This window comes from Muscardinus avellanarius (genome assembly GCF_963383645.1).
Source record: "Muscardinus avellanarius genome assembly, chromosome: 7".
NCBI classification, from domain to species: Eukaryota; Metazoa; Chordata; class Mammalia; order Rodentia; family Gliridae; genus Muscardinus; species Muscardinus avellanarius.
In genome coordinates, this window is record NC_137793.1 from 22,890,762 (window position 1) to 22,917,807 (window position 27,046).

The 27,046-nt window shown below is 43.3% G+C and overlaps 1 protein-coding gene across 1 annotated transcript in view; it reads left to right on the forward strand.

Annotated features, from left to right (window-relative positions):
- The window catches only part of RANBP17 (RAN binding protein 17), a gene marked incomplete at both ends in the record, with an annotated part of 325,987 nt that extends 302,242 nt beyond the window's left edge, over nt 1-23,745 (forward strand). The window contains 3 exons of the mRNA XM_080698633.1: nt 19,329-19,427; nt 21,173-21,300; nt 23,649-23,745. Coding sequence (XP_080554759.1) covers nt 19,329-19,427; nt 21,173-21,300; nt 23,649-23,745 — 324 coding nt within the window. The remainder of the gene's footprint in view (nt 1-19,328; nt 19,428-21,172; nt 21,301-23,648) is intronic.
- Between the last annotated feature and the right edge of the window lie 3,301 nt (nt 23,746-27,046).

Here is a 27,046-nt window from a genome sequence, read left to right on the forward strand (position 1 = left end):
GTTTTGGTGGTACTGGGGTTCCTGGAAGGCCTTCTACCTCCGGGCTACAGTCCCAGACCTATTTTTACATTTTTACTTGGAAACAGGATCTCCTAAGCCAGCGCGCGCCGCTGGCTTCGAACCTGCGCGATTCTCCTGTCTCTGCCTCCCAAGCGTGGGGATTACAAGCGTGCGCCACCACGCCCGGCTTCTTTATAGTTTTTATAGGCATGCAGCACTGCTACAGTGATATTATTTCCGTCTGCTTTTTTATTTTTTTTAAATAGGGTCTCACCAAGTTGCTGAGGGTCTTGTTAAATTGCTAAGGCAGGTCTCAAACCTGTGATCCTTCTGTCTCAGCCTGTCAAATACTGGGATTGCAGGATGTGCCACCATGCCCAGCTTCTTTTTGATAAATTTTGAAGCAAACTTTGATTTGTTGTTTTAAAAGAATATTATTTTTTGTTTTACTGGGTTTTTTTCTTGTACTAGGGACTGAACCCAGAGGCATTCTACCTCTGAAATATACCCCCAGCCCTACTTCTTTTTATATTTTGAAATAGGGTCTTGCTAAGCAAGTTGGTGAGACTGGCTTAGAACCTGCAATTTTCGTGTCTTAGCCTCCCAAGTACTGAAAGTACAGGCATACACCACCCCACAGAATTCTGAATATTTTTATTTTACTTAAATTTATTTTGTTTTTACTAAAGAGTGTACTGTAACTTAAAAAAAAACACTTGATCACATTTGGATTGTGACTTTGCATACTAAGTTACAACGAAACTCAACACTTTCCAAACTTTTTGTTATTTTTTTTAATAACCAGGTTTGTTTGAGGCAAAAATAAAGTTCAGTTCGGTCATGTGTATATACAGTCTAATTACTAATAATAAGAACAAAATACCTAGGAAGAGCAGGGCTGAACAAAGTATCATCATAACAACCAGGCAGTAAAAGTTCAAAAGGGAGTAAAGCTCTTAAGAGTGAAAAATGTATAGCTACTTCTACCATAGACCAGTTTAGAAAGTTAATGCTTTTAATTTTAAAAATAGAAATATGCTAGTTTTTATTAAAATAGTACATGTTCGTTCATCTTTAAAATGATGTTTCTTAGCCGGGCGTGGTGGCGCACGCTTGTAATCCCCGCTCTTGGGAGGCTGAGACAGGAAGATTGCACGGGTTCGAAGCCAGCCTCAGCTACTTAGTGAGGCTCTCAGCAACTTACTGAGACCCTGTTTCCAAATAAAATATAAAAAAGGTCTGGGAGTATAGCCCGGAGGTGGAAAGCCTCTGGGTTCCACCCCCAGTACCACCAAAATAAATAAATAAATAAATAAATAAATAAATAAATAAATAAATAAAATGATGTTTCTTGTCCAAATTCTTTGTTATAACAAGATCTTTGCCATTTTGACTTAATTTTTGTGATAGTAATATTTGTTGAATAACTATTTCAACTGTAATAAAAATGATATTTTTAAACAGAGAAGCCAGTTAAAGTAGAAAACTATTCTTGATATGTTATTGGTATAAACATAAAAATATATTTTTACAGAGTACCCTTTTTTCTCAAAGATCACGTTCATTTTGATACTTATCCTAACCCCAGCAGAACCTGACACTGTATGACAATTGATGAATGTCTGCAAAGCAAACCCCTAAAAACTTAATTTTCAGAAGTACAAATTTAGCTATTAAATCTAGCATATTTATAGACTGCTGCTACAGAATAAGCCAAGTGGAAATGCTAAGATGAGGTTGTATCATAATACACTACTGAATAGCCCTGTAGAAATCCCACAAGAAAATTTTATTCTAAACATATGCGAATAAAGCAAAATGTACTGCAAATATTGTTCCACCCGCTAACAGAACAGAGAGGGGCCCCTCCCACCCCACTAGGACATGTGTTTTTCTACCTCTACGCACAGTTTAAGGATGTAATCCATTGACAGCACAACTTGCCTTATTAATTGAAAGGGATGGAATCCACCAGATGTAGCCCAAACCAGCAGAGAGTTGGGTGACTAAGCAACAGCAACGACACCATATTGAGTGAGCCAGAATCCAGTCTCCAAGTCATTTATTTCAGCCAGTGACAATACATTTAAACTCCTGTGCCTCAGCAGTGATTGATGGTTTAATATCATATATAATTTTTTTAATGAAGGAAAACCATTTAAATATGTTACCATTTGCACTGGTATTCTCCTATGTACATAACTGCATTTAATCATTATGGGGATTGTTTTTATACTTGTGTAATTTGTATCCAAGAAATAACTGTCAAAGCCATCTCATGCTGTTGCTGGAAATGGTACAGTGTGCTTCATACTTGAATAGATTCATTCTTCCCTGCACATAATTAAGAGTGTTGGAGCTTTCGTTGCCACCACATAGGAATTCCATGTTTACATTTCTGAGAATGAAAAATTAGCCACAATGTGTTTTTTCGGGTTCCTATTTTCTAAGGCTGTGATATTTAAGTACCTTAGTTTTTTATACCAGTGTATGATTTGAAGAGTCTGATTTTAAGACTTTTAATATTAAAATACATAATAAAATTTTATTATCTAATTACAAGAGGGTTTAGCCTCTTATTAAAGTTGCTAAATCAGGCCTAGATTAGCATTATAATAGCACAGTTTGACATGGAATACTCAAAAGTCAAGTTCGAGGAGAAGGAGGGGTTTTTGTTGTTGTTTTGGGGGTTTTCTCCTATCCTAACCCCTCACACAAAATAACAAGGATGAAATGCATGTGTGGAAACAGACAAGGAGCAATTTGGGACGCTGGAGAAGAAGTGGAGGTGTCAGCCTAGGATGGTACCCTAAGGCAAGGCAGCTGGTATATGTAGCCTTTTGTTTATCTGCTACTGGTTTATGTAGCCTTTAGGCCGGCACCAGAAACAATCACTCCTACAGGGTCAGCTGCTGGTCAGAAGCAAAGTAAGAAAAGATTTTGCGTCCGAACGCAGCAGCTATAATTTCTGTACAGCTGGCACCTGCTACTGGTGCACAGCATGAAGGTGAAAGGTCAAAGAGGCAGTTGTTCAAAACTCAAGAATGGCTTAAAGGGACTTGTAGATTAATCTGCTTTATTAACTTCTGTATATTAGATAACTATTGCTGTGAATGACAGTACATCTTTTTGAATAAGTCGCATCTCTTTCTCTTTTAAATTAGCTTTTGAGTAATGAATATTAAATAGAAAGCATTTCAGGGGTAATTAAATGAAAACAGAATGATGTCATTTTACAATTATATTTGTATGTTTATAGAATAGGGAAATTATAATGTTTTCCGAGGAGCTTTAAAAAAAAGCCAGCTCTTCATAAAGAAGACTTTGGAATAAATAAGTCACATATCCATTAGCCTTTGTCTTTAAACTAAAAAAATATGATGTAGTTTGTGACTTAGCAGGAAATCATTGGGTGCCAGTGGCTAGATTTGGCATTCCCAGGGGCTCTAAATGTTTTCTTTATGAATTAAAGTGACTGCAATCTGTCATCGTTCTTTTATCTACAGTTTAGCACAGTCAGTTTTGCTATTAGTCTACAGCAGTTGTTCTCAGAATAGTAGAGGAGTTGTACAAAGTGAACAATGTCCATACCTTTTCTCTTCACACTCATTTTAAGCAGATAAGAGAACATTTTATGAAGGGAAAAAAATACAGCTTTACACAGGCTCAGCCCCATAAATTCAGGAGCGCCTATAACAGTTTCTCACCATGGTGGCAAATGGCAAGCGAGATGGTTTTTCACCTCTTCATCAGTAGTGATTGGCATAAGAGGCTCTCATTGTAAATTAGGACTAAAATAATTCATTAAGTGTATCTTTTTTTAAAACCTCTGTAAAAAATATAGCTGTAAAAATTTTCTGTAGATTAAATATTGATACAAACTCTGGGAAGATTTTTAATAATCTGCTCAAAATAGACAGTTTTGTCTGTTGATTTTGGTTAATTGGGGGGTTTTGGTTGGTTTGGTGTGGTGGCGGGTATTGTTTGTTTTAAGAAATCTCAGAAAAAGAAAGCACCGGAGAAGACATCTACATTTACATGTTAATGTAACACAGATTGCAACATTTATCCCCATTTACAAACAGAATTATTTGGGATTTCACTTGCATTCCCAAGTTTTGACACCTTAATTCTTGCCCTATATCACACCCAAACTAGCCCTGGACTTACTAGAAGGACCCAGAATTTGTTTGGGTATCACAGTGAAGCTGGTTACCTTAACCAGAAAAGATTAGGTTAAGAATATTTCCTCATCCTACCACCACTCTGGAGGAGAATAGGCATAGATTCTTAAATTTATGACTTACCTCCCCCTTTTCAGAAAGAAAATACTCAGCGCCCCCCAGGGTACTTCCGGTGCTCTCTTATTTTTATTCAATCCCCCCCACCCCCCGGTTGTACTCAGTCCAGCATTTCCTCTCCACCAGGGGTGGAACCAAAAACTTTGGGAATCCATGACTATATTTTGCCTCCATCCTACCAGAAGCCTTATGTTTGCAAGGGTTTCTGGAACCGAAAAGGTAACAATAGAAGAGAAATCTCAGACTCACACAAAGAATTATTATGAAGAATGATTGTGATGACCCTGCTCAGTGCCATTTGTGTGCACACGCATATGTATTTAACCTCTCAACTCTGTGAGGTATTTTTATCTCCATTTTATAATCAAAATATTATAATTGAGGTTCTAAGAAGTTAGATAACTCATCCAGTTTTATACAACTAATAAGCACCAGAACGTGTTCTTTTTTTAAACCAGTATACCCTACTACTATACAACCTAGAAACAAGACTGACTGAGATAGAAGAGTGACAGAATGAAACACATAATATTCTTTTTTTTTTTTTTCTGGTTCTGGGAATTAAATTAAACCTAGGGGGCATTCTACCTCTGAGCTACACATCTAGCCCTTTTGTTTTGTTTTGAAACAGGGTCTCACTAGGTTTTTGAGAGTCTTATTTTGTTGCTGAGGCTATCCTCTGACTTGTGGTGTTCCTGTCCCAGCCTCCCAAGTACTGGGATTACAAGTGTGTGCCACCATACCCAGCAACATAATGTTCTTCACTCACAAATCTCTGAATAAACCTAGGATGCCTTTCTTTGAGGACTGATTGGACACACGTAGACATTTGACCCAATATGATACCGTTAACCTCTTCTTCCATGAATTTTTCTCTCCAGTACTGGGTATAGAACCCAGGGCCTCACACATGGCAGGCCAGTTCTCTGCCACTGAGCTATCTACATTCCCAGCCCTTCCTCCCTGTATTTAGCAACAGGCACTTACATGCTGGTCAGCCTCTAGTCTTCAGTTTAAGATATAATACTCAAAGCCAGTGTACATTCCCTGCCATATGCTTAGTGAAGTAGCAAGTCTCCAGGAAGAGAAGAGAGAAGCAGACATGCCCCAGCGCAAGACTCAGAAAGGTCCCAGCAGCCACTGAGTCTGTGTCCTGAGCTGTGACAGGCCTGGCTGCACTGTCTGCTCTTGGGTTCTCAAGCTACCCTTATAAACCTGTGTATTTTTGAGGTGAGTTCTGTCCTCACAGAATAAAGATTCTTAAGGGAATTGTGAGAGCAGAATGAAACTGAGTATAGACTTACCCACACAAAGAAGGTATTCAGTAAATATAAAGATTAACCTTCTTTGTTCTTTGGTGTTTTTTTCTGCTTTTTGGTGGTACTAAGGATTGAACCCAGAGGTGCTCTACCTCTGAGCCACACCCACAGCTCTAGTCTCTATTCAGAAACAGGGTCTCGCTAAGTTGCACTTGGCTGAAGCTGGTTTCAAACCTGGGATCTTTTCACAGCCTCCAAAGTACTAGGATTACAGTCACGTACCACCACATCCAGCTTAGCCTTCACTTTTAAATAATAGACAGGCTACCAGTCACCTTTCCTTCTTTCATTCACTTCCCTTTCTCTCTCTCTCCCTCCCCCTCTCTCTCTTTGTGGTACTGAGGATTGAACCCAGGGGCATCCTACCTCTGAGCTACACCCCCAGCCCTATTTTTTATTCTTTATTGTGAAATATGGTATCACCAAGTTGCAGAGGGCCTCACTGAGTAGCTGAGGCTGTCCACGAACATGGATCCTACTCTCTCAGCCTCCCAGGTACTTACAAGCATGCACCACCACACCCAGCCCTATCTGTCTATCTACCCCTCCTTCCTCCCCCCCACCCCCGCTCCCACCCCATCTTCCCTCTTTCCTTGAGTGGAAAATATCCCTGTGTTTATACTTGTCTTGTGTAAAGTATCCTCTCCAGGAGAGTCTTAGCCCCAGACTTCCTTTCACAAGATGATTTGATTTTGAAAGGCATGATTTCAACCCCAATATGATATATGAATATAATTCACCAGTAAAAAAAGAAAAAAAATTAAAGAAAGGCATGATTACTGATGTCTGCTAAAGTCCCATCATATGTTTTGCTTTTCTTAAGAGTTTTTCTGTGTTAAGAATTCTCAAAATCATTCTCAGCAGACTGAGTCAGGGTATGGTACAATGTGTGGATTTGATTACTGGCTCCAAACTGACTTTTGTCTTCCTGTTTCTCCTGCATACTTGAGGCATCGTCTTGCCATGGCAAGAAGGGTAACCCTTGTAAGTCCTCCTGTTCATGTAGTCTTTATATCTAGTATCTCTTCTGATTCTCACAACAGCCCTAATGGGCGCATAAGATCAATGTGGGCTTTCTTAACCTGCAAGTATAGGTATGTCAGCAGAACTATGCAGATTCATAGAGATGATAGAACTTGCCCATCATCACACAGTGCTATGGTTTGGATCTGGTATAATTGTATCCCCACAAAGGTTCATACAATTGGAAGCTTGGTCCCCAGTCTGGCAACCTTGGGAGGTACTACAGAACCTTTGTAGGTGGGGCCTCATGGGAGGGAGGTCTTCAGGTTACTGGAGGATTCTTAAGGTAGGTTTCAGAGAGGTTGCTATAAAAGGAGCAAGTCTGGTCCCTCTCACTTTCTGCTTCCCCATCTGCCTTTCTGATCTTGGACTTCAAACATCCAGAACTGTGAACTAAATAACACTCCTTTCTTCATAAATAGCTTGCTTTAGGGCTTTTGTTATGGTGATAAAAAACAGGCTAATATACCTAAATCATAACTAAGGCTTTTTTACATCTCATAGTTATGTCACAGCAGTTCTTCCCACGGCCTTAACTAACCATTCCTCCCAGCATCTCTCTTAGCCCTTCACCCCTACCCAACAGAGACAAGATTCCTCCATATCTCTGAGTGGCATTGTGAAAATGGTATGAGATGCCCTTTGAGTTTCTTGAATGGCACTGTTTTATGGAGGATTGGCTTAATGATATCATGATTTGTTCATTTTACAATTATACTGGTTTTTCATATACTTGCCAAGTAAAGTATGTGATTATCAGAGCAGACAGATTCTGCAGTCAGCATACCTGGCTGAATACCAGCTATGCTACTTCTAACTGTGTATCCTCAGAATAGTCCCTTCACGTGGGGGGTGGGGGGTGTTGAATCCAGGGGGATTCTACCTCCAAGCTGTATCCCCAGCCTCCCCCCCCCCTTTTTTTTGGTACTAGGGATGGAACCCAAGGGTATTCTACCTCTGAGCTACACCCCCAGCCCTATTTTTTTATTCCTTATTTTGAAACATGGCCTCACTAAGTAGCTGAGGCTGTCCTCGAACCACACTCCTCCAGTCTCAGCTTCCTGAATGCTGAGATTACCAGCATGCGCCACCACACCTAGCTCCCAGCCCTTTTTTACATTTTATTTTGAAACAGGGTCTTGCTCTAGCCAAAACTAGTGATCCTCCTGTCTCAGCCTCCTAAATACTGGGATTACGGGCATATGCCATCATGCCCAGCTTACTTCACCTCTTTACTAGCACCTCAACCATGGAATCTAACTGGCCCCCAGGCTACTTATGGACTCACACCCGGCTCCCCAAGACTATATACTGAAGACTTTCTTAGTTTTTCTCCCATTCTGTCCCTCCCTCAATCTCCTCTGTAACCTGGACTGTTGTATCAAGGAAAAGTTCCAGTACATACTCAGTGAGTCCTGTGAGCAAGGACATCAAACGCACTGCCAAAGAGGAGCATGCTGGGAAGTTCTGGGCCTGACGGCCTCAGGCACCAAGGCAAGCCACCAGAAAGAAAGCCATAAGCAAGAGCTCTCTTAATGCTCGCTTAATGTGGCATCTCAGTGCAGATGGAACCAAGAAGTTCCACTCAGGGAACTAACAGCGTCAATTAGAGATAAGTGCATTCAGGAATGATTTCTCTGCGACTCAAGATGGAAGGAAGCAACTTGATGGGGCACTAGGATGTTAATAACTACATAGGCTGCTGAGCTCCTTGAAGCCACATTTTATTCAAATCTGTACTGAGAGTGCTTGGCACATAGTAGGAAGTCAGTAATTCTTTATGCCCCAAAAAAGCATGAGAAATGAAAAGGGAGGGAAAAGAAGGAAGAAAAGGCCCCAAGCACAGGACCTGGCATCTGGTGGTTGTTTAGTAAGCATGTGTTGCATGTGTGCCTAGCGCATACAAAGAGCTAATAACAGAATAATGTTGATCTGAGTATGTCCAGGTGAGATAACCTGATACCGAGAGGGACTCGTCGCCCCTCAGAGGTCCAACCTGTTTTGGAGACTGCAAATGTTTCACCCTACATAAGTGAACTACTCTCATCCCACAGAGGGAAGGCCTCCCTCCCACCCTATCATTTTCCTCAGGCACCTGCATTAGAGAGGCTGGCAACAAATTGACAGAAATCTGGAGTAAAGTAACTCAAGTGATTTAGGGGAATGGAAGGGCTGGCTTATGGGGCCAGATTAAAGAAGCTAAATATGTATAGCTTGCCTAAGTGACAACTAAATGGGGCATTTGATAAGTCTATAAATACTTGGAAGATGTAAATGCCAAGGAGGAAAGGGAATTACTTAGCATGGCACAATGGAGTATTGGCATAATGGGATAATATTAAGAAAGGGAAAATGAAGGTTGAACATCAATAAAAAGCTTCCCGACAAGGAGAACCACTCCTGACAGGGGACACTATTAAGTTATGTGCTGCAGGCCAAGGGAAGTAATGCGGTACCATTTCTCAGAGTACTGGCCACGGAGCCAAAGAGGCAGAAGCGAAGCAGTGTCCTGATAGACATGGGAGCCAAGCAGGTGACCTTCTGTGTCTGTGGCCTTTCTGTCCTAGAAAGGAGGAATCAGATGGCCAGCCCTCCCCAGGCTCAGGCCTTGTGTAGAATAGTTATGCCAGCAGTGCACTACCACATCACTGCCAGCAAGGCCCATCCAGCTGTAGAGACACCTCAGCTCCTACAGGACAGAGCCCACTGTCTAGCACACTAGTCACTTCACAGGAGCTGGTCCCTGCCCACCCACCAGCCTCACCTTCCACTAGCACTGTCCAAACACTTCTCCAGACCTTTCCACCCACCTGCCCTTCTGCCCACCTGACTGCCTGTCAGACTTTCCTTATTTCCTGTAGCACCTTCTCTGTGAAGCCTTCCCCACTTCCCTACCACTCAGCAGTTAGGCACGGCCTCTGGCCTCTCACGCCCTCCTTGGCTGGCTTTCATTTGTGGCACTTCATACCGTGGCTCCCCTCCCAGTTAGACTGTGAGCCCTTGGCGGGCTGGCACTATGGCTTGTTCATCTGTATATCCCCAGGGTCTGACACAGAGCTTGGCCAGAGTACGGTTGGTAAATGTTTAAATCCAGGAATGAGATCTTCCCAGCACTCTTCATCTCCTTCATTCCTTGAGCCCCAAATGTAATTTAGGGGAAGAGAACACCCAGGTATCAGTAGCCTCTTTGTATCATCCCCTGCCTGTTGGCCAACACTCTCTGCCATTTAAACTACTGTAAATAAAAGCTCATCCACTGTGGCTTAAATGCAAACACTAGACCACTCCTTAATGGAAAATACTTTTGAGGAGCCCTGTGAATTGTCCACAAAAATACTTTTTCCCTGTATGAAAACATTTTGAATATAAGTAAAATAATCCTCCGCTAGTGATTCTGAAGATTTTTAGGTTCATCTAACCAAGTCCCTGCAGGAAATCAGAATGTAATGAAAGATGAGAGGCAACAAAACTTTGAACCTCCTACTGTAGGGATAATATATTTGTTATGACATACAGAATTCATCACCCTCTACTTCAATAACCACATGAAATGGCCGTGTGCCATTATGCATACATTGTTCTGCTGTGAAACATGGAACTTACTGGGAAATGTGATGACCATTAAGTAGAGTAGCATGCTGTTTCTCTCTCCCGTCCTTGATTTTGAGTGGCCTCTATTAGCACTTACTGTATCACCAAATATTTAAAGAAGCATGTACTCTTAGTCTTCGCTGTCCTACATATACATATACATATACATATACATATACATATACATATACATATACATATACATATACATGGGGGGAGAGAGAGAAAGACAGACAGACACTGATGAGGGCTCAGTCCACTGGTGCTTATCCTGAAGTTAACTGTTTAAACTGTTGTGCCGTACTGCCTCTTCTTTACTGCGGGTAGCATTGCTGTGGTTGTCCAGCATCCGGTTCCTTCTTTCATGGGAAGACTTCACTGTAGGGCTCTGTTCTTAAAGTTCTGAATGGATCTGCAACTTCAGTATCAGATCATCTTTCATTGAGAGAATTTATTGACTGGGAAGAAGACCTGTTTTGCAGTCAAGGATTTGGGCCATTCCTTCTCCCTACTACTATAGCCTTGTGAAGGCTCTGTCGTTTCTCCAGTGAATATCTCACTTGTTGCCAGGCCTCCAGTACTTAACCATAGTTGCAGTCTCCAGAACCTCATCCATTACTGTTCTGAATGACAGACCTCATCATCTCACTTCTTCCTTCAAGATCCTTTGAAGGCTACGGTCGATGCCCAAACACATCTCTGTATTTAGCATGGCATAAAAGGCCTCTTAGCCTCTTAGATCTTGGACCCAGCCCAGTTTTCTCCTCCCCCTCAACTCTACTCCCTACCTCTACAGAACCTCCTGTATGAAGAATATTTGTTCTTCAATGCAGCCAAGCAAGCCCTGTGTCCTGGGCCTTTTCTTCTTATCCTGGCCTTTTATTTCCTCCTCCTAATGTGACGTCCTTCCTGGGTGAGGCCATGTGCATCTCTCACCACACCCCCACCGCTCCTCTGATGCTGGAGATTGGACCTGGGAGCATTCTACCTCCAAGATAACATAGCCCTCCTTTTGTTGTTGTTTGGTTGTTTGTTTGTTTGTTTGTTTGTTTTGGAGGGGGTTGTTTTGTTGTGGTGGTTTTGTTTTGTTTTGGTGCTGGGGATTGAAATCAGGGGCACCCTAACTCTGGGATACACCTTTAGCCCTATTTTATTGTTTTATTTTGAAACAGGGTTTCACTAAGTTTTAGAGGGCCTCACTAAGTAGCTGAGGCTGGCCATGAACCTGCAATCCTCCTATCTTGGCCTCCCAAGTACAGGGATTACAAGTGTATGCCACCACACCCTGCTATTTTTTATTTAGGAACAGAGTCTCACTAAGTTTCTGAGAATCTTGCCAAGCTTCTGAGGCTGGCCTCAAGTCTATGATCCTGCTGTACCAGCCTCCCAAGTACTAGGATGACAGGCATGTGCCACCACACCCAGCTTATATGCATCTTTTAAGACTATCTGTCACTTGTGCCTTTACTGGTCCCTCTTGCTTGCTAGTTTGGAGATAATGCCCTCCCTCCCCCGCCAAGAGGCTGGTATAGACCATTAGAGGATTGCTAGAATATAACTCCATACTAGCCATTTAGGCAGTACCATGTCTGAATAAAAATTAAAGGAAAATAGCTTTGGAGTTTAAAATTATTCTGCAACATATGGATTTTCTCAACATTCCTACACCCAAAGGAAATTTAAATGATGTTCTGATAGGTAATGCTTAATTTTGACATCAAACTGAAAAGTGTTCTGTTTGATGTTGGTAAAAGAAGAGTGAGAAAGAATTTCCCAAATAGTGCCGAGTGGCAAACCCTACAGCCTTCTAGTGCCCCAGGTTTTCTGGTTTTATTTTAATGCAGCAAGCTGCTTTATGAGATCTGCAACCACTTGAAATATGATTTACTACTTGTAAAAAAGTTTCAAATAGATAATGAAGATTCAGGAATGAGACTCACAGCTTATGTAGTCAATTTTGTTACTGTTGCTCTCCAGTACATCTCTGCCATTGAAATGAATTATTTATTATAATTTATTTCAACCCTGGAAAATAAAACTGTTTTCATTGTCATGTGTGCTGTAACATTCAGAATACACATTACATGCAGTCCTCTCAATTAATTAATCCTGAAGTTTCATTCTAACTTTATCTTCTTTCTTATAAGCTAGGAGAGTAGCAGGTAATTCTTTCCCCAATAAACCATGATTAAAATGAATGTTTTGAGAACTAGGGATAGTTGGTAATGGAGAAAACTGAAAGAGCAGCAAAAGTGGACTGTGGTTTCCCTTAGATTTTTGCATGGGATGGAAGAGTTTTTAAATAATCCAGTCAATTCATCACTTGGAGCAAAAAGCATCCCATAAGTTTGTGTAAGGAGGGGGTTGCAGAGAAGGTGCTGCCTGTTAGATGTGGAAGCAGGTGGTGTTAATATATGGCCAAAGTCCGCTGAATAGACCAGTTCTGTGGTGCTTTTAAGGTCATAGGCACTCTCACCCCAGAGTAAGGCTGGCGTTGTGCAAAGACTTAACCAGGCAGGGCTCCCAAATGATTTTAGGGGAGAATGGGTCACCCATAATTGATTGAAGTCTTGTCTCTTTAAAAAAAAAACACCTCATCTTGCACTTAATTTTTTTTCTTTCAAATTATTTTTCATTCAAATTATTTCATTCTATTACAAACCTGCAAAAACACTATAAGTGTATAAGAATGTGCTTGATTATGTACAGATATTTAAGAATTGAATGTAACTTAGATAGTAGGGCTTGGTTAATCCATGCAGGAAAATATAACTAAATATGTGGCTATTTGTATAGTAAGTCCTTTTTTCTTAACATTCCACTAATAACACCTAGGTAGACAGCAGATGGAGAGAACAATTGATTCCTTTTCCCTAAAGATGACTAGTATCTAATTTGAGCAGGATCACATTTCAGTATTTGCTGTGCACGTGGCCTCAGGAGTCGCACTTGGTAATGACCGATACTCTCTGACTTTCGCAAGCACTGGAAACCTAGAAGCTCTTACCCTCTTTGGGCAGCAGTGACTCTCCCTGAGCCTCCAACTGGGGCATAAGGCTCCAGAGAAGTTGCTGTGCCAATGGGTAGACGATGTCCTCTTTTTTTTTTTCTTTCTTCAGTACTGGAGATGAAACTCAGGGGCATTCTACCTATAAGCTACACCCCAGTCCTATTTTTTTTATTTTTTATTTTGAAACAGGGTCTCACTGAGTTGTGGAGGGCCTCACTAAGTAGCTGAAGTTGGCCATGAACCTGCAATCCTTTTGTCTCCGCCTCCCAAGTTCTGGGATTACAGGTATGTGCCACCACATCTGGTGATTTCTCTGCTTTTTAACATCCCTCTACACTTTCCAGGCAGTCATGTTTTTGTTTTTGTTTTTTGTCTTGTTTTATTGTTGTTGTTAGAGCCTTTTTTTTTTTTTTTTTTGGTGGTGGTGGTGGTACTGGGGTTCCTGGAAGCCCTTCTACCTCCGGGCTACACTCCCAGACCTATTTTTATATTTTTGAAACAGGGTCTCTTAAGCCAGCGCGGCTGGCTTCGAACCTGCGCGATCCTCCTGTCTCCACCTCCCAAGCGAGGGGATTTCAAGCGTGCACCACCACGCCCAGCTTCCTGCTGGCCTTCAGAAAGGCCAGTTGCATATGCCTGTGGATTCCTGAGAACTCAGAAGTAGCTTTTAAGAGTTTAATGTGTTTATTATTGGTTATCCCTCAAAGCATCATCAGTTCATTGCATCAAATTCCAGGCAGCTTTGCTTGGCCAGAGGACAGATAATTCTGTACCAAAACAGCTTTACAGATAAAGGTGCCCTGTCTACAATAACTCTGCCTTGGCCGTGGCCCTGATCCTCCTCTCAGTCTGCCCCCCCCCCAACACTCACTGAAGGTCTAGGCACAGGAAGGCTTTGTCTTTGGTATCATTTTTCTTTTATCCGTCTTTTTGGTCTCTCTCTCCTCTGTCTAAACCAAAGCTTCCTTCTTAACCTTTTGGGCAAAGCATATTATCTGGCCCATTCGCATTTTCTATTTCTCTGATCAACAGGCAGCAAAACTAAAATGTCATGCAACATTAAGCCAAGAGGCTGGAGGAGCAGGGGAAAGCTGGCATCTCCTGACTGTATTAAGCATCTGATCTTTGGGACCAGCATTCATATCCTCTCTTCAGGCTTAGTTGTGTCTTTCTGCTATAAATGGGAAGTAAGAGGAAGGAGCTTTAAATATTTTCACCTATTTATTATAACTTTATGGAATATTTTTAGTTATATTATCCAGCATGCTTGAATATTAACAATGGAAAGTGTTCACATTATAGAGAGTATTATAACTCAAAGGAAATTAGTTTAATTTTACTTATGTTTTCTATGATGTTCAATTGCTGTGTGTATGGTACTTTTGGTGGGAGGGAAATCATTATCTTTATAAAAAATGTTCAGGTGAGGATAACCCTGGTAACACATACCTATAATCCTAGTACTTGGAGGCTGACTGGAAGATAACAAGTTAAAGGTCAATCTCAGCAACTTAGCAAGATCTTCATCAATTTAATGAGACCCTGTTTCAAAATAGAAAATATAATAGTGCTGAAAGTCTAGCTCAGAGGTAGAATACCCCTAGGTTCAATCCCTAGTACCATACATGTGCACACACACACAAAGTCCAATGGAGCATTTTCCGTAAACGATCTATTAAGTCTGTTGCTGTTAACGTTCAAAGTCTGAAAATGTGTTAACCAAATTTATAAAAGCTTTAAGTGGAAGGCAAGACAGTCTGTTGAAAATATGCCAGCAACTGCTGCCCTGGGTTCTAATTGCAAGGGTTCCAGTGGCTGCCTGTCAGCAAGTGGCAGAGTGGACACATGGCGGAGGTACACAGGTGGAAGTGGGCCTTTGTCTCCACTGCCACTCCTTCCAAAGTTTGCAGTAGGACCCACCATCCCGCCTCAGTCACCGCTGCTGGTGGTCAGGTCTTCACTCACAACAGCCAGAAGATGGCAGGCAGCGTGCTACCCGGATGGACTCAGGCCAACCTACACACATGCCCTGGTTCAGCAGGTCCATACAGTATGAGATTATGCCTACTTCCAGAGTTAGCTGAGGCTTAGAAACAGTGTACGCAACTGCCCAGCACAGTGCCAACCACCCAGAAGACTATGTAAATGATAGCTTTCACTGTTGCTAGATGGTAAAGTTCAGGCACAGCTTACTCTTTACAGAAGTTCTTGTCATTAGAAAATAAGGTGCTTCCGTCTTAGACGTTTGTAGGCTAAAAGCCCCCACCAAGGGCTCTCTCTCTGGGAGCTGCTGGCTATAGGGACAGCAGTGGCTTCAAAGGGGCTGAGGCGCTGCACACTAAAGCAAGATCCATGGTAATGAACAAAGCATTTGCTTAGCGAGCTAACCATTTCAAGTCTTAGCCATAGGGAGAGGCCAGAGCTTCTGGGTTTTCTGCACAGTTCCCTTTCAGCTCTTTAGCTCTCCGTACTCCAGCTCTTGCTGGAGTACGTCACTCGTCCTCTTGCATTCATTCATGTCTTCCTTTATGTTTCATTATTCATTCAGTACCGATTTCCTAAGCCTCTGATATGTGTCCTAATGCCAGGTTAGTCCCAGTGTCCCAGCACTGCAGGAGTTGGTAGACCAGCTGTCCCTGCTGCAGTTACCACCTTGCACTCGCTCGTGCCGTCTTTTTTTCCATCCTTTTGGCTGCTGCTCCACCAGCCTCTGCTCCCCTCCCTAAGCCCTCCTTATCCAAACCCAACAAGCCTAAACTTCTTAGAAAAAGTACAAGCTCACTGTCTAGCAGTAAGCAGCACAAGCCCTCACTGGACTTACTCTACATCCGCAGGAGATTGACGAGAAGCATCAGAAGTGAGAGCAGTTAGAAATGGTGCTGTAGAGTGTGTGGCCAGCGCGTTTGGGTAGGGAAGTCCATTAGTCTTTTGCTTGTGCTGTACATCCTACGTTAGGTTAGAAGATAGGAGAGAAGTGAGGAATGAAGAGGGTGCCAATCACATAATACTGCTTTGATTGATTTTTCCATGCCACATATTTGTAGAGTAATTGGTGTTATATTTAGAAGATGATGAGTTTTCAGGACATTCTCGTTCAAACTCCATACTAACACATGCCAAACCAATGAAATTAAATGGTTGTGGGGAGACTATAATCTCATTTACCTGTACCTAACCAAGATGTGACTTGGGATACTTCTTTGAGCCAAGATTCCATTGGGTTAGGCCCAGCAGGGCAGCCATGGTGGCAGTAAGGGAACATTATCTTGAATGCCTACTAGGTGGCAAGCACTTTACAAAGTGCTTGATATGCATACAGAGGAAGCCATTCCTCACAGCAGCTCTTCAGAGTGGTTGTTATAGTTCCCTGTTTTATATGTAAAGATCTAAAGGTTCAGAGACTTGCCCTGTGCCAAAAGTGGTACAACCAGCTTTGTGTTCAGCTGAGTGCAAGTGCAAGATCAGTTCCACCACATGTGTGGTTTCTCTTCAGTGAGAGAAATCCCTGTAAACTCTTGCCAGAACCTCTGATCAGGAGGAGGGAACAGAAGGAAACTTCGAGGCAGTGTGGAATGTGGGCTTCTGCAATACACCAAGCCACACAGCTCCCAGTCCCAGATGGACCTGTCCCTTCTTCAGCAAAATAGCTGCTTAGGAAAACGGCCATGGGGAACCTTTGTGTTTACCATCCCTAGGAGATGTAGTCAGGGCCAGGTAGATCTGAAATGGCCATCCCTGTAGCAGTGTTGAGAGTGAGCAGGAGTTAAGAACATGGAGTCCCAGCACACATGGCCATTCCTGTACCAAACACTGAGGAACCTTTTGACACGATGTGGGCTGGGGAGTACAGCATCACCGAGAATGCTGTGCGTTCAGTGTTCGCTGCGCTCTTAACCACAGAGGCCCCACCAAGGTCACATACTTCCTGCACAAGGCTTCTTACTGTACCTGGTGTTCTTCCATGTAGGGGAGATGAGAGCACACACATTCCAGAGGAGTTTACCCCATTGGCTGGCCTCTTCTCCCCCATACACCCTGCTCTGGGATTATTAGAAAAAAGTTGTAGAGATGGCCTGCCACATCAATGCCGTTTAAGCAGATTGCTCACTATTTTACATATTTCCAGAAAAGTAAAAAAGAAAAAAAATCATCCATTTTAGCCAACTTTATTTTTAGAAAAGTATTTTATTCAAACATCCCCTTACTTATTACAGACATAAATACATGCATTCAGACAAATGAATACACAAGAGGACCGTATAAAGTAATTGGCACATCACTTCAGGATGCTTTGTCAGTTACTAGAGGAATTTGGTGCCTCTAACTTTAATCTTCTCCATTAAAATATCCATTCTGCCTTCAGATTGTGAAGCCCATAATATTTTAGACTGTCTCCATGGATCTGTTAGTTTTGCTTGTCAATTTAATTTGTGACTGTATGACTTTGGGTGGTTGTTAGATTGTACATGAAAACATGTGATCTGCAAATGGTGTTCAGCATGCCAGGATTAAGACCCAGCCTCTCTCCAGAGAGACTGGACGTACAGCAAATACAGAATTGGCAGATTTCATTTGCAACCAGCATAATCATTATGATGATGATAATGTATGGACCAGCAGGTGTTTAGAGCTGCAAAGATGTTCATTACTGTTGTTGTTATATACCTTTATGTAGATGGCACTCCTCACTCTTTTTAACACTTTTTATGTATGCCATCTCATTTGATTCTCAGATCTTCCTTGTGCTGGCTTATTATTTTCCTCTTTAAGATTTAATGAAACTGAAACACAGGAGAGAGGTTTAGTAACTTGCCAGAGTCACTGGGTAAACTGGATTACAAAAAATGCTAGAGAACAGAACCAAATGTGTTCAAAGCAAGCCATGTCACCAAAGCCTGGTTGGGGTGGTAAGTGCGTGTGTGGTTTTTTCCCACATAATTGCCATTTCCCCTGCCCTCCTTTGGAAAAAAAAGAGATCTGGAGCTATGGGGACAAAAGGGCTGAAGGGAGAAAAATAAAGAATAGAAGCAGCAGAAGCTGTCATCACATAACAAGTGAGACCTGATCTCAGCCACTTGCCTCTGGACTATTGCAGCGGCCTCACCCCCAGCCTTCCTCCCTCCTGCAGTTTCCTGCACAGGCATGTTCCACCTGGAGACATGCATATCTGCCCATGTGTCTCCTTGGCCCCAAGCTCATCAGTGGCTCTTTTGCCATCAAGTTGAAGTCCACTTCCTGGATACCGTCTTCCAGCCTGACCCTGGGCTCTCATTCTGGCTCACCCCCCCCCCTCTCTGTCACACTGAGTTTCTTACCATTGTGGAAACCATTGTGTTTATTCCCACCCTCTTTGTTTGCTACTTTGTTTGTTTTAGAACACATTCATGATGGACACCTTAAATGTTGCCTTCTCTTCAAGAATTTAGAGGCCTCCTCCCTTCCCCGTTTCCTCTCCTTTTCTGGCAGTCTTCCCCAGGACTCCTTTCAAGTTGTGATAGACGCCTTCATTTTCCTATTACCCTCATGTGTCTAACAGACTGAATTTAAGAGGATGGATGAGGAAGTACACAGGAATTAATGGATGAGTGAGTTAGTGAAGAGTGATTGCAATGACATGTAACATACAGGAAACATGACACTCCAAGAACACATGAAATGTGTTTTATGCCTGTCTTTGGGTGGGGCTAGGGAGAGACATCATCCCTCCATACCATGACCTCTTGGGTGAAATGAAAATGAAAGGCAGACAGGAAGGCAAGCTGTGCCTGTGCCTGGTGCCCCAGTCTGCAGGGAAACACATCAGGGTTGAGAGGCAGGGGCTGATCCTTTGACTCTGTGACTCTGACTTCTGTCCACCAGAAGGTTCTCACCAAGCTTTTGGTGGTGGAGACTTCCTCAAGGAGCTAGGAGTCTCACCAAGAGTTCACCCAAGCAGCTTTATAAGCTTCAAAAGCCAAAGCTGTCTGTCCAGGATAAGGCATCCTAGGTGTTAACAAGATGGTGGGAAAGGAAGTGAGCACACAAGCCTGCATCCGGGAAGCTCCAAGCCAGGCATGCGGATCTTCATGTGACTCTGTCTTCCAGATGATGTCCGTTCTCATGAACACTATTGTCTTTGAAGACTGTCGGAACCAGTGGTCAGTGTCCAGGCCTCTCCTGGGACTCATCCTGCTCAATGAGAAGGTAAGTGTGATTGCAGGAAGGTCCTTGGGAAGAGGAAGAGGCTGCACACCAGGCTGAGCCATGACAATGAAGGGCAGAGGAGCAGAACAAGCTGAGTTCCATGGCAGGGCCACCTTCCCCACAGACCTCAGATACTCTTCAGGGGAGTAGAGACATGGAGACCAGCCACTGTGGAACCCAGAGCCCTCATGCGCTGAATGGGCGGTTTGTGCAGTGTTGCTTCAGGGTTGCCCTCACCGCCCTCCCCATTCCAGGGGAATTCCCAGCAATGGTTCCATTTGCCTCCTGCTATCTATCTGAGATCGCTCCTGCCCTTGACGGTGGCAGCAGCAGCCTTTCAGGGGTGTAGGCAGAGCCCACACCCTTCATCTGGGGGGCACACATCTGCAGCTTCTGGAGTACATCTGCCTCCCTGAGCAGCCTCCCAGCCGCTTTGGCTTTCTCTCCAACCCACCCGCTCCCAGCAGTGGGTAGGAACAGTGCATTACTGCTTGGGAGAATGAATTGTCCATACAATAAGAGAGTACTGGGGAAAGACGGTGAGATTAGAGGCAGCCGCATACATTAAAATTCAAACTAAAATCCCAGCCTTGGAAGGAAACTAATAGAAGAAGAAAATATATCAAAAAGAGAAGAGCTGTCTCATCATTCACCTGTGCTGAAGTATCCAATTTTAGCCACATTCAATAGCACTGTCATTCATCTTCCCTCGGTGTTATTGTGATTTAAATCCAAGCTCTATAAAAGAGAGCAGTTCTTTTAAAATGATTGAGAGGGAATAAGGGCAAATTCAGTGTTTAGAAAAAGCTTATGACATCACAATATTATACTTTACTGATGGAGGCAATATTTCATGGTTTGGGATGAAAAACTAATAAGTTTCTATTTGGAGTGAGTCACTGCATCATTATAAGAGGGAAAAATAAGTAGTTTTGTGCATTCCCAATCTTGTTCAGGAAGACATTGTGGTTTAAGTATAATGCCTCTGATATATAGTAGTTAAGTATTAGTCTGACTACATATTAATTATGTTTGTTTTTTGATGTGAGCTGTTTTAATGTATGATGGAAATTAAATATCATGCTGCTTGGGCTTGGAGGGATAAACACATGACTGGCAAAATGTTGTCTTTGTGTGGAAATTAAGCTGTTTTCAATGATTAGGAGCTGTGTTTAGCATCAGAGTTGTTTGTGGAAAAGCCCACAGACCCAACAGAGAGCAAGAGGCTGTGCAGCTATATGTGACCCGGTATGACAGATTTTTTTCTTAGTGCCAGTGAGTTCTCCCCAAACTAAGCAACTCCTGCAGAACCCTGCCTCAGCAGAGCAGACCCGTTCTAACCCACAAGGGCAGGGACTTGAAACACAGCCCAGAGGTGTTTGAGGCGTGATTCACAGGGACCAGAAAAGATGAGGCCTGAGGGGAGACCCTTAGCCTGGCCTGCAGTCACCCAGAGTGCTCCCAGACTTTGTTAAGCTCTAGTTAAGCTCTTCCCCTCAGCCAGGGCTCTTCTGGAAAGGTCAGCCTTTCTGTGGCAAGTGGAAGTGAGATTCAGAAGAACACAGGTTTAGTCTGCCGCAGAGAGGCAAGGACTCCATCAGCCTAAGCAGTGACAGTCAGAGCACACAGATGTTTGTGAGTAGGGATAATACAGTTTGCACCCGGGATGTCTCTGTGGCTTAGGTTTTCTCTAAAGTGTTAAAATTCAGTATGGACCTGGACCAACACTATTCTGTCTCCAACAGTATTTCGGCGAACTGAGGGCGAGTTTGATAAACAGCCAGCCTCTCCCCAAGCAAGAGGCCCTGGACCAGTGCTTCAGGAACTTGATGGAGGGGGTGGAGCAGAACCTGTCCATCAAGAATAGAGACAGGTGAGCACTGCCCAGCAGGGCACCTCTGGGGGAGGCAGACACCCCAGGTTTGTTGAGAATAATCAGATTATGCTTAACACAGCTCATGAATTAATGTGGTTTTTCTGTTACACCTTGTGAACCTAGACTAAATTCAGTTCCATTCAATATATATTACTGGATCTTGCTTTCTTCCAAGAAAAATGCTAGGCACTACTCAGGGATGCAGAGATTAGTAAAAATGCAGCCTTTATCTTTAAGCAGTTTATAATGCAACAGTAGAGACATGAAAACTAACTATAATTGGAAAGATCAAAAGAAAGAGGCTAGTCTCAGTAATTTAGCAAGATCCTCAGCAACTTAGTGAGACCCTATTTCAAAATGAAAAAATATAACCCCGGGCGTGGTGGCGCACGCTTGTAATCCCCGCGCTTGGGAGGCGGAGACAGGAGGATCGCGCAGGTTCGAAGCCAGCTGCGCTGGCGTAAGAGACCCTGTTTCAAAAATATAAAATAGGTCTGGGAGTGTAGCCCGGAGGAAGAAGGGCTTCCAGGAACCCCAGTACCACCAAAAAAAAAAAAAAAAAATGAAAAAATAATATATATAAAATAGGGCTGGAGGTATCCAAGGTAGGTACCCCTGAGTTCAGTCTCCAGGGCAGAAAAAAAAAGAAGGAGAAGAAGAAAAGAGGCAGAAGGAAAGAAAGATCTGCCAGGGAAGATGAAGATGGCTTGCCAGAATGTGAACGCGCACAGGCTGTGAGGGCAGAGAGACTGCAGTTAAATTTTATCCCTGCCCTTTTGAGGCTGTGTGGCAGAAAGGCAGTTAACTTCCTTACTCCTCAGTTTCTTCAGCAGTAAAATGGAGAAGGTGATAACCGACTGTGATGTTTAGTGACAGGACAGAGGAAAGTATGAAGCACAGGGCAGAACCTGTTAAGTACTAGTTCTTTCCTCTGCCTGTCCTTTAAGGGTAGATAACATTGCAGCTGCCAATGAGATCTAAATAGGAACTAAATTTAGCAAGGCTTTTATTCATTCATTCATTTAGTTCCTAAAACTTGACTGAGACTGCGCTGTGCAGGCATGGAGAATACCTATGGCCAGCCAGTTGCTCTATGTTCCTGCCTTCATGGAGGTTGCATTCTAGTGGAGGAGACCAGCAGCGATGAGTAAGAGAGGAAAAAAAGGTGTTCAGGAAAAGAAGGCCTGCACTGCCCTTGGTGTCAGCAGGCCATCCCTCCCAGTCAGCTGTGTGTGCCAGAGTTACTTTGTGTTACTTTGTGTGCCACCTGACTCGTAGTACAGGCCGGGTCAGGTGGAATGTGCATACAGGCTCCCTTGACTGTCCATTTCACTCTAAGATTCTCTCATGGCCTTAGAAGCTAAAAAGAGACTTTATGAATGGGAAGACCTGGGACAGGGGTGCGCTACCTGGGGCCTGGAAACAGGAATTGGGCTCCTGCACTGCTCCAGGAATGGCCTAGGCAGCTCTGGGTTTGTCGGTCACTGGCAGCAAGAACTGGCTGTTTCCTTGTGCCCAAGACACAGTGTTGAGGGCCTACAGGCACTGTCTAATGACTTGGTAAACTATCACTCCTATGGTCTCTTCAGGTTGCTACCCCTATTGGGCACCAAGACAAGAGGTTAAGTTTTCATCCAGTATCACCAAGCTAATGCATGGGGGGCCAGGGAGACTAATCCAGTGCCCCCTCTTTTTAAATCACTACATTCAGTTTTCCCATCTGCAAAATGAGGATACTAATACCTGCCTTTGGGAAGACTTGTGATGATGAAATGAGTTTATATATGAATTCAACCCAGTGCTTGCACATAGATTTTTGTTCTTTTTTTTTTTTTTTTTTTTTTTGTGGTACCCTAAATGGAACACAGAGGCATTCTACCTCTGAACTACACCCCCCAGTCCTATTTTTTATTCATTATTTCGAAACAGGGTCTCACTGAGTTGCAAAGGGCCTCACTAAGTAGCTGAGCTGTCCAAGAACCACAATCCTTCTGTCTCAGCCTCCCAAATGCTGGGATTACAAGCGTTCACCACCATACCCGGCTTATTCTTTTCTTTATATACCTTAACATCTATGTGTAATTAGAATTCTAATAAATGTTTTAATTAGTAGAACCACAAATGCACCCCTCACGGTGATCAGAGTAGATTTGGTGATGACCTCATCTTCCCTGAATGGAAGAGGAGGCCTGCTGGTGCGGAGCAGCCATGCCATGCCCAGGGAGTGGAGAATCAGCAGCAGGGAGGAGCACACCTTCCCCAGACTGCTCCCCATCCCCAGAAATCCACAGTTGGCCTTTCACCTGGATGCGCAGTCTCCAACTTCCTGCTTCCTCTCTCTACAGGTTCACCCAGAACCTCTCTGTCTTCAGAAGAGACGTGGCAGAGGCCCTGCGCAGTGATGGCCACGCAGAACTGTGCAGTCTGGACATGATGAGTTGACCCAACTCCTGCCCATGTGCCGAGCAGCCTTTATTTTATCAAGAGACGCATGAAGGTCCGGGTTCCAGGATGGTGATGCTGGCTAGCCCAGGGGAATCTGTTTTTCACAAGTCTGGCCTAATTATAAGAATTTATAACAGTACACAACATAAATTCAGTCTTTGCTCTGAAAAAAGCAAAACATGTTTTCACGTGTTTCAGTCTTTGTATCAGAGATTATCTTGGTCCTCATACTGCTCTGAAAAGGTAGAGACAGTGTTAACCAAAGAACATAATAAACCAGGTTTGCACCTAAGTGTATACTAGTTAACAGTTCTGCAATCAAGGCTGTCAGTTTGTTGAAGATGCAGACTTCAGCGTGGATCCTGGATGAAGACAAATGTCATTTGAACCTGTTAAATTAGTAGTTTGTTTGGCGTCTGCAAGAAGTCGCATTAGGGACTCCGGGCTGTGGGCATTTAGAACAAGCCTGGGAGCACTGCAGAGCCTCCCACAAGACTGCTCGCAGGCCTCCTGCCTCAGCAGCATCTGATAAAGTTGAGCGACAGTAACACAATTAGATGACTTACAAACAACGTTTGCTTTTCACTGGCATAAATCTGAAGTGGTTCAGTCTAGAGGAATTGAGCTGTGTAGTTACTGCCTGCAGAGAGATTTCTTCAGAAGGAGTTTTGTGGCCCCAGCGAGAAGTCCCAGGTCTGCCAGCACCCAGTCCTTCTGGCTCCACTTAATTTTTAAGAGAAACTAACGCTAAAGGTAACTTATTAAAACATAATATTTAAAGCAGCTCTGCCTTCTTGGATCACCCAAAATCATTCTAGGTGCTAAAGTTCAGGTTTTCAGTGGATGAGGAACAGCTAGTTTCCATCCTTCCACAAAAAACAAAAAAACAAAAAAAAAAAAACTTGTGTTACTGTCAGGATTGTGACTTCATCCAAACTCAGAACATGGAGAAGTCCTTCCCAGCCTGATGGACCGTAACAAGGTGTGAACCTGGGATTGCTGCTGTCGAGTGCTTTTCATTTCTCACTGCTCTGTCATCGTGGTTCAGGCTTATAGTAAATACTGTGCCCTTTATTTCTGATAAAAATGAAAGGTTGGCATTACTATTGAACAAGAAGTAAATCCACAGACAGGCTCCTCTTATATCCCATATATCAGATGAGAAACAGGCTTCTCATATAAAAGCATAGTCATGAAGGTTTATCTCAGAATGTTTGTCTTCTCTGTGTGAAGGAAATCAGGGAAAACTGCTATCAGTGGCATGACTCCTAGTACTTAATAGGTAAGTAAGCCTTGGCCTTACTCTGTTTCATTGGGAAATGTAATGTTCCTTGAGAAGGCAAGTTCTGAACTCTGCAACATCAGCTGTTCAGAGAAGTTTGACAAGAGTTTCTATTTCTTGGGTGCTTATAACTGCACTCATCCCACAGAATGCACATCCTAGGAGGCCCATCCCATTCTGGCACTGTGTTCTTTACAAATGTCTAGGACCTAAAAGCACTATATTGTTTGCATTAAAATGTTCACAAAAAACGACGACGTGTACTTGCTTCCTTTGCCACGCCACCAGAAGTCACCTGGCCGTCACATCAACCAGGCAGGGCTCTGTCAGACCTGGCCTTGGGGATCTGCTGTGAGGACCTCCAGCCCTCCCGCTCCTGACCCCAGCAGGCCTGTGCACACGTTGAACTTCAGGCATACTGTGAGGCAACAGGTTTAGGCTCGAGAACATAGCAGGCAAGCACGGGGCCTCTACCATGGCCTTGATGTACGTTGCCTCCCTTGGTTCTCACTACAGTCCTACGAAGGTAGCAGTGTTAATCTCACTGCAGATGAGGAAAACAAGGCTCAAAGATGGCTTGACGTTTACACAGGTGACAAAAGCAGACTTTTTTTTTTTTTTTTGCATGTGTAAATACTGAGGATTGAACCCTGGGACAGTCTACCTGCAAGCTATACTCCTAGCCCTATTTTATTTTTATTTTGAAATAGAGTCTCACTGCTTGCTAAGGCTGCCCTCAAACCTGCTATTCTTCTGTCTCAGCCTCCCAAGTACTGGGATGGGATTACAGGTGTATGCCACCGTGCCTGCCTCAAGCAGAATTTGAACCCAGATCTGGCTCACCTCAAGAGAATTCCTGACCTATTCCAATAGTAAACTGAAGCCAGTTAATACTTAGTTTTCATGCTAGACATGGTGGCACATGCCTGTAATCTCAGTATTTGGGAAGCCAAGACAGGAGGATGGCAGATTCAAGGCCAGTTACAGCAACTTAGTGAGATCCTCTTTGTGTGTGTGTGTGTGTGTGTGTGTGTGTGTGTGTGTGTGTGTGGTACTGGGGATGGAACCCAAGGGCCCTCTACCTCTGGGCTACACTCCCAGACCTATTTTATATTTTATTTGGAGACAGGGTCTCTTAAGCCAGCTGAGGCTGGCTTCAAACCTGCATGATCCTCCTGTCCTCTAAGCATGGGGATTACAAGCATGTGCCACCACGCCCAGTTTAGTGAGATCCTCTTTCAAAATAACAAATAAAATAGGGCTGGGGAGTAGCTCAGAAGTAGAACCCCCTGGGCTCAATCCCCAGTACCAATATATATATATGTTTAGTTTCATTTTTTGTTTAAGATACACATATATATTTAGGTCCATTTCAAATATCTCATGTATTTAGGTCCATTTTCGGTTTTTCAGAACTCTATTGTTATAATAGCAATTATCCCAAAATTTATTGGCTTAAAATAGCATTTATTATCTCATCAAGATCTGTTCTGGTATCCCTGGCTCAGGATACCTCAGGGGCTGTGCTCACACAAGCCCCAGTGGGGACGGACCTGTGCCCAGCTCACTGGCTTGTTAGCAACAGCCAAGCTCTCACAGGCTGGGTATCTTCAAGGACAGCTCACAGCATGGAATCTCTTCATCAAGGAGAGCTGGAGAGAGCACAGCAATCTGGAAGTCACTGTCTTTTAAAACCTAGTCTCGTAAGGGGTGTCCTGTCACTTCAGCTGAATTCCGCTCATGAGAAGGAAACCACCAGGCCCAACCCATGCTCAGCAGAAAGGTAGCACAAAGACGGAGTGCTCAGGATGGGGGTCCTCGGCAGCAAGTTCACAGCTGTTTGCCACAGCTCTCACCTGGCCTTTGCTAGACAGGTTGCATTTAAGCTATAGGTTTCTCTCTTGAAACTGGTAAATGAATCTTGATATTCCATAGGGGGTTCAAATCTATTCTCATCCTTTCTTAAGGGGTGAGAAGGAACTGGAGAATCTGGGTTTTCAGGATCACTTCACACTG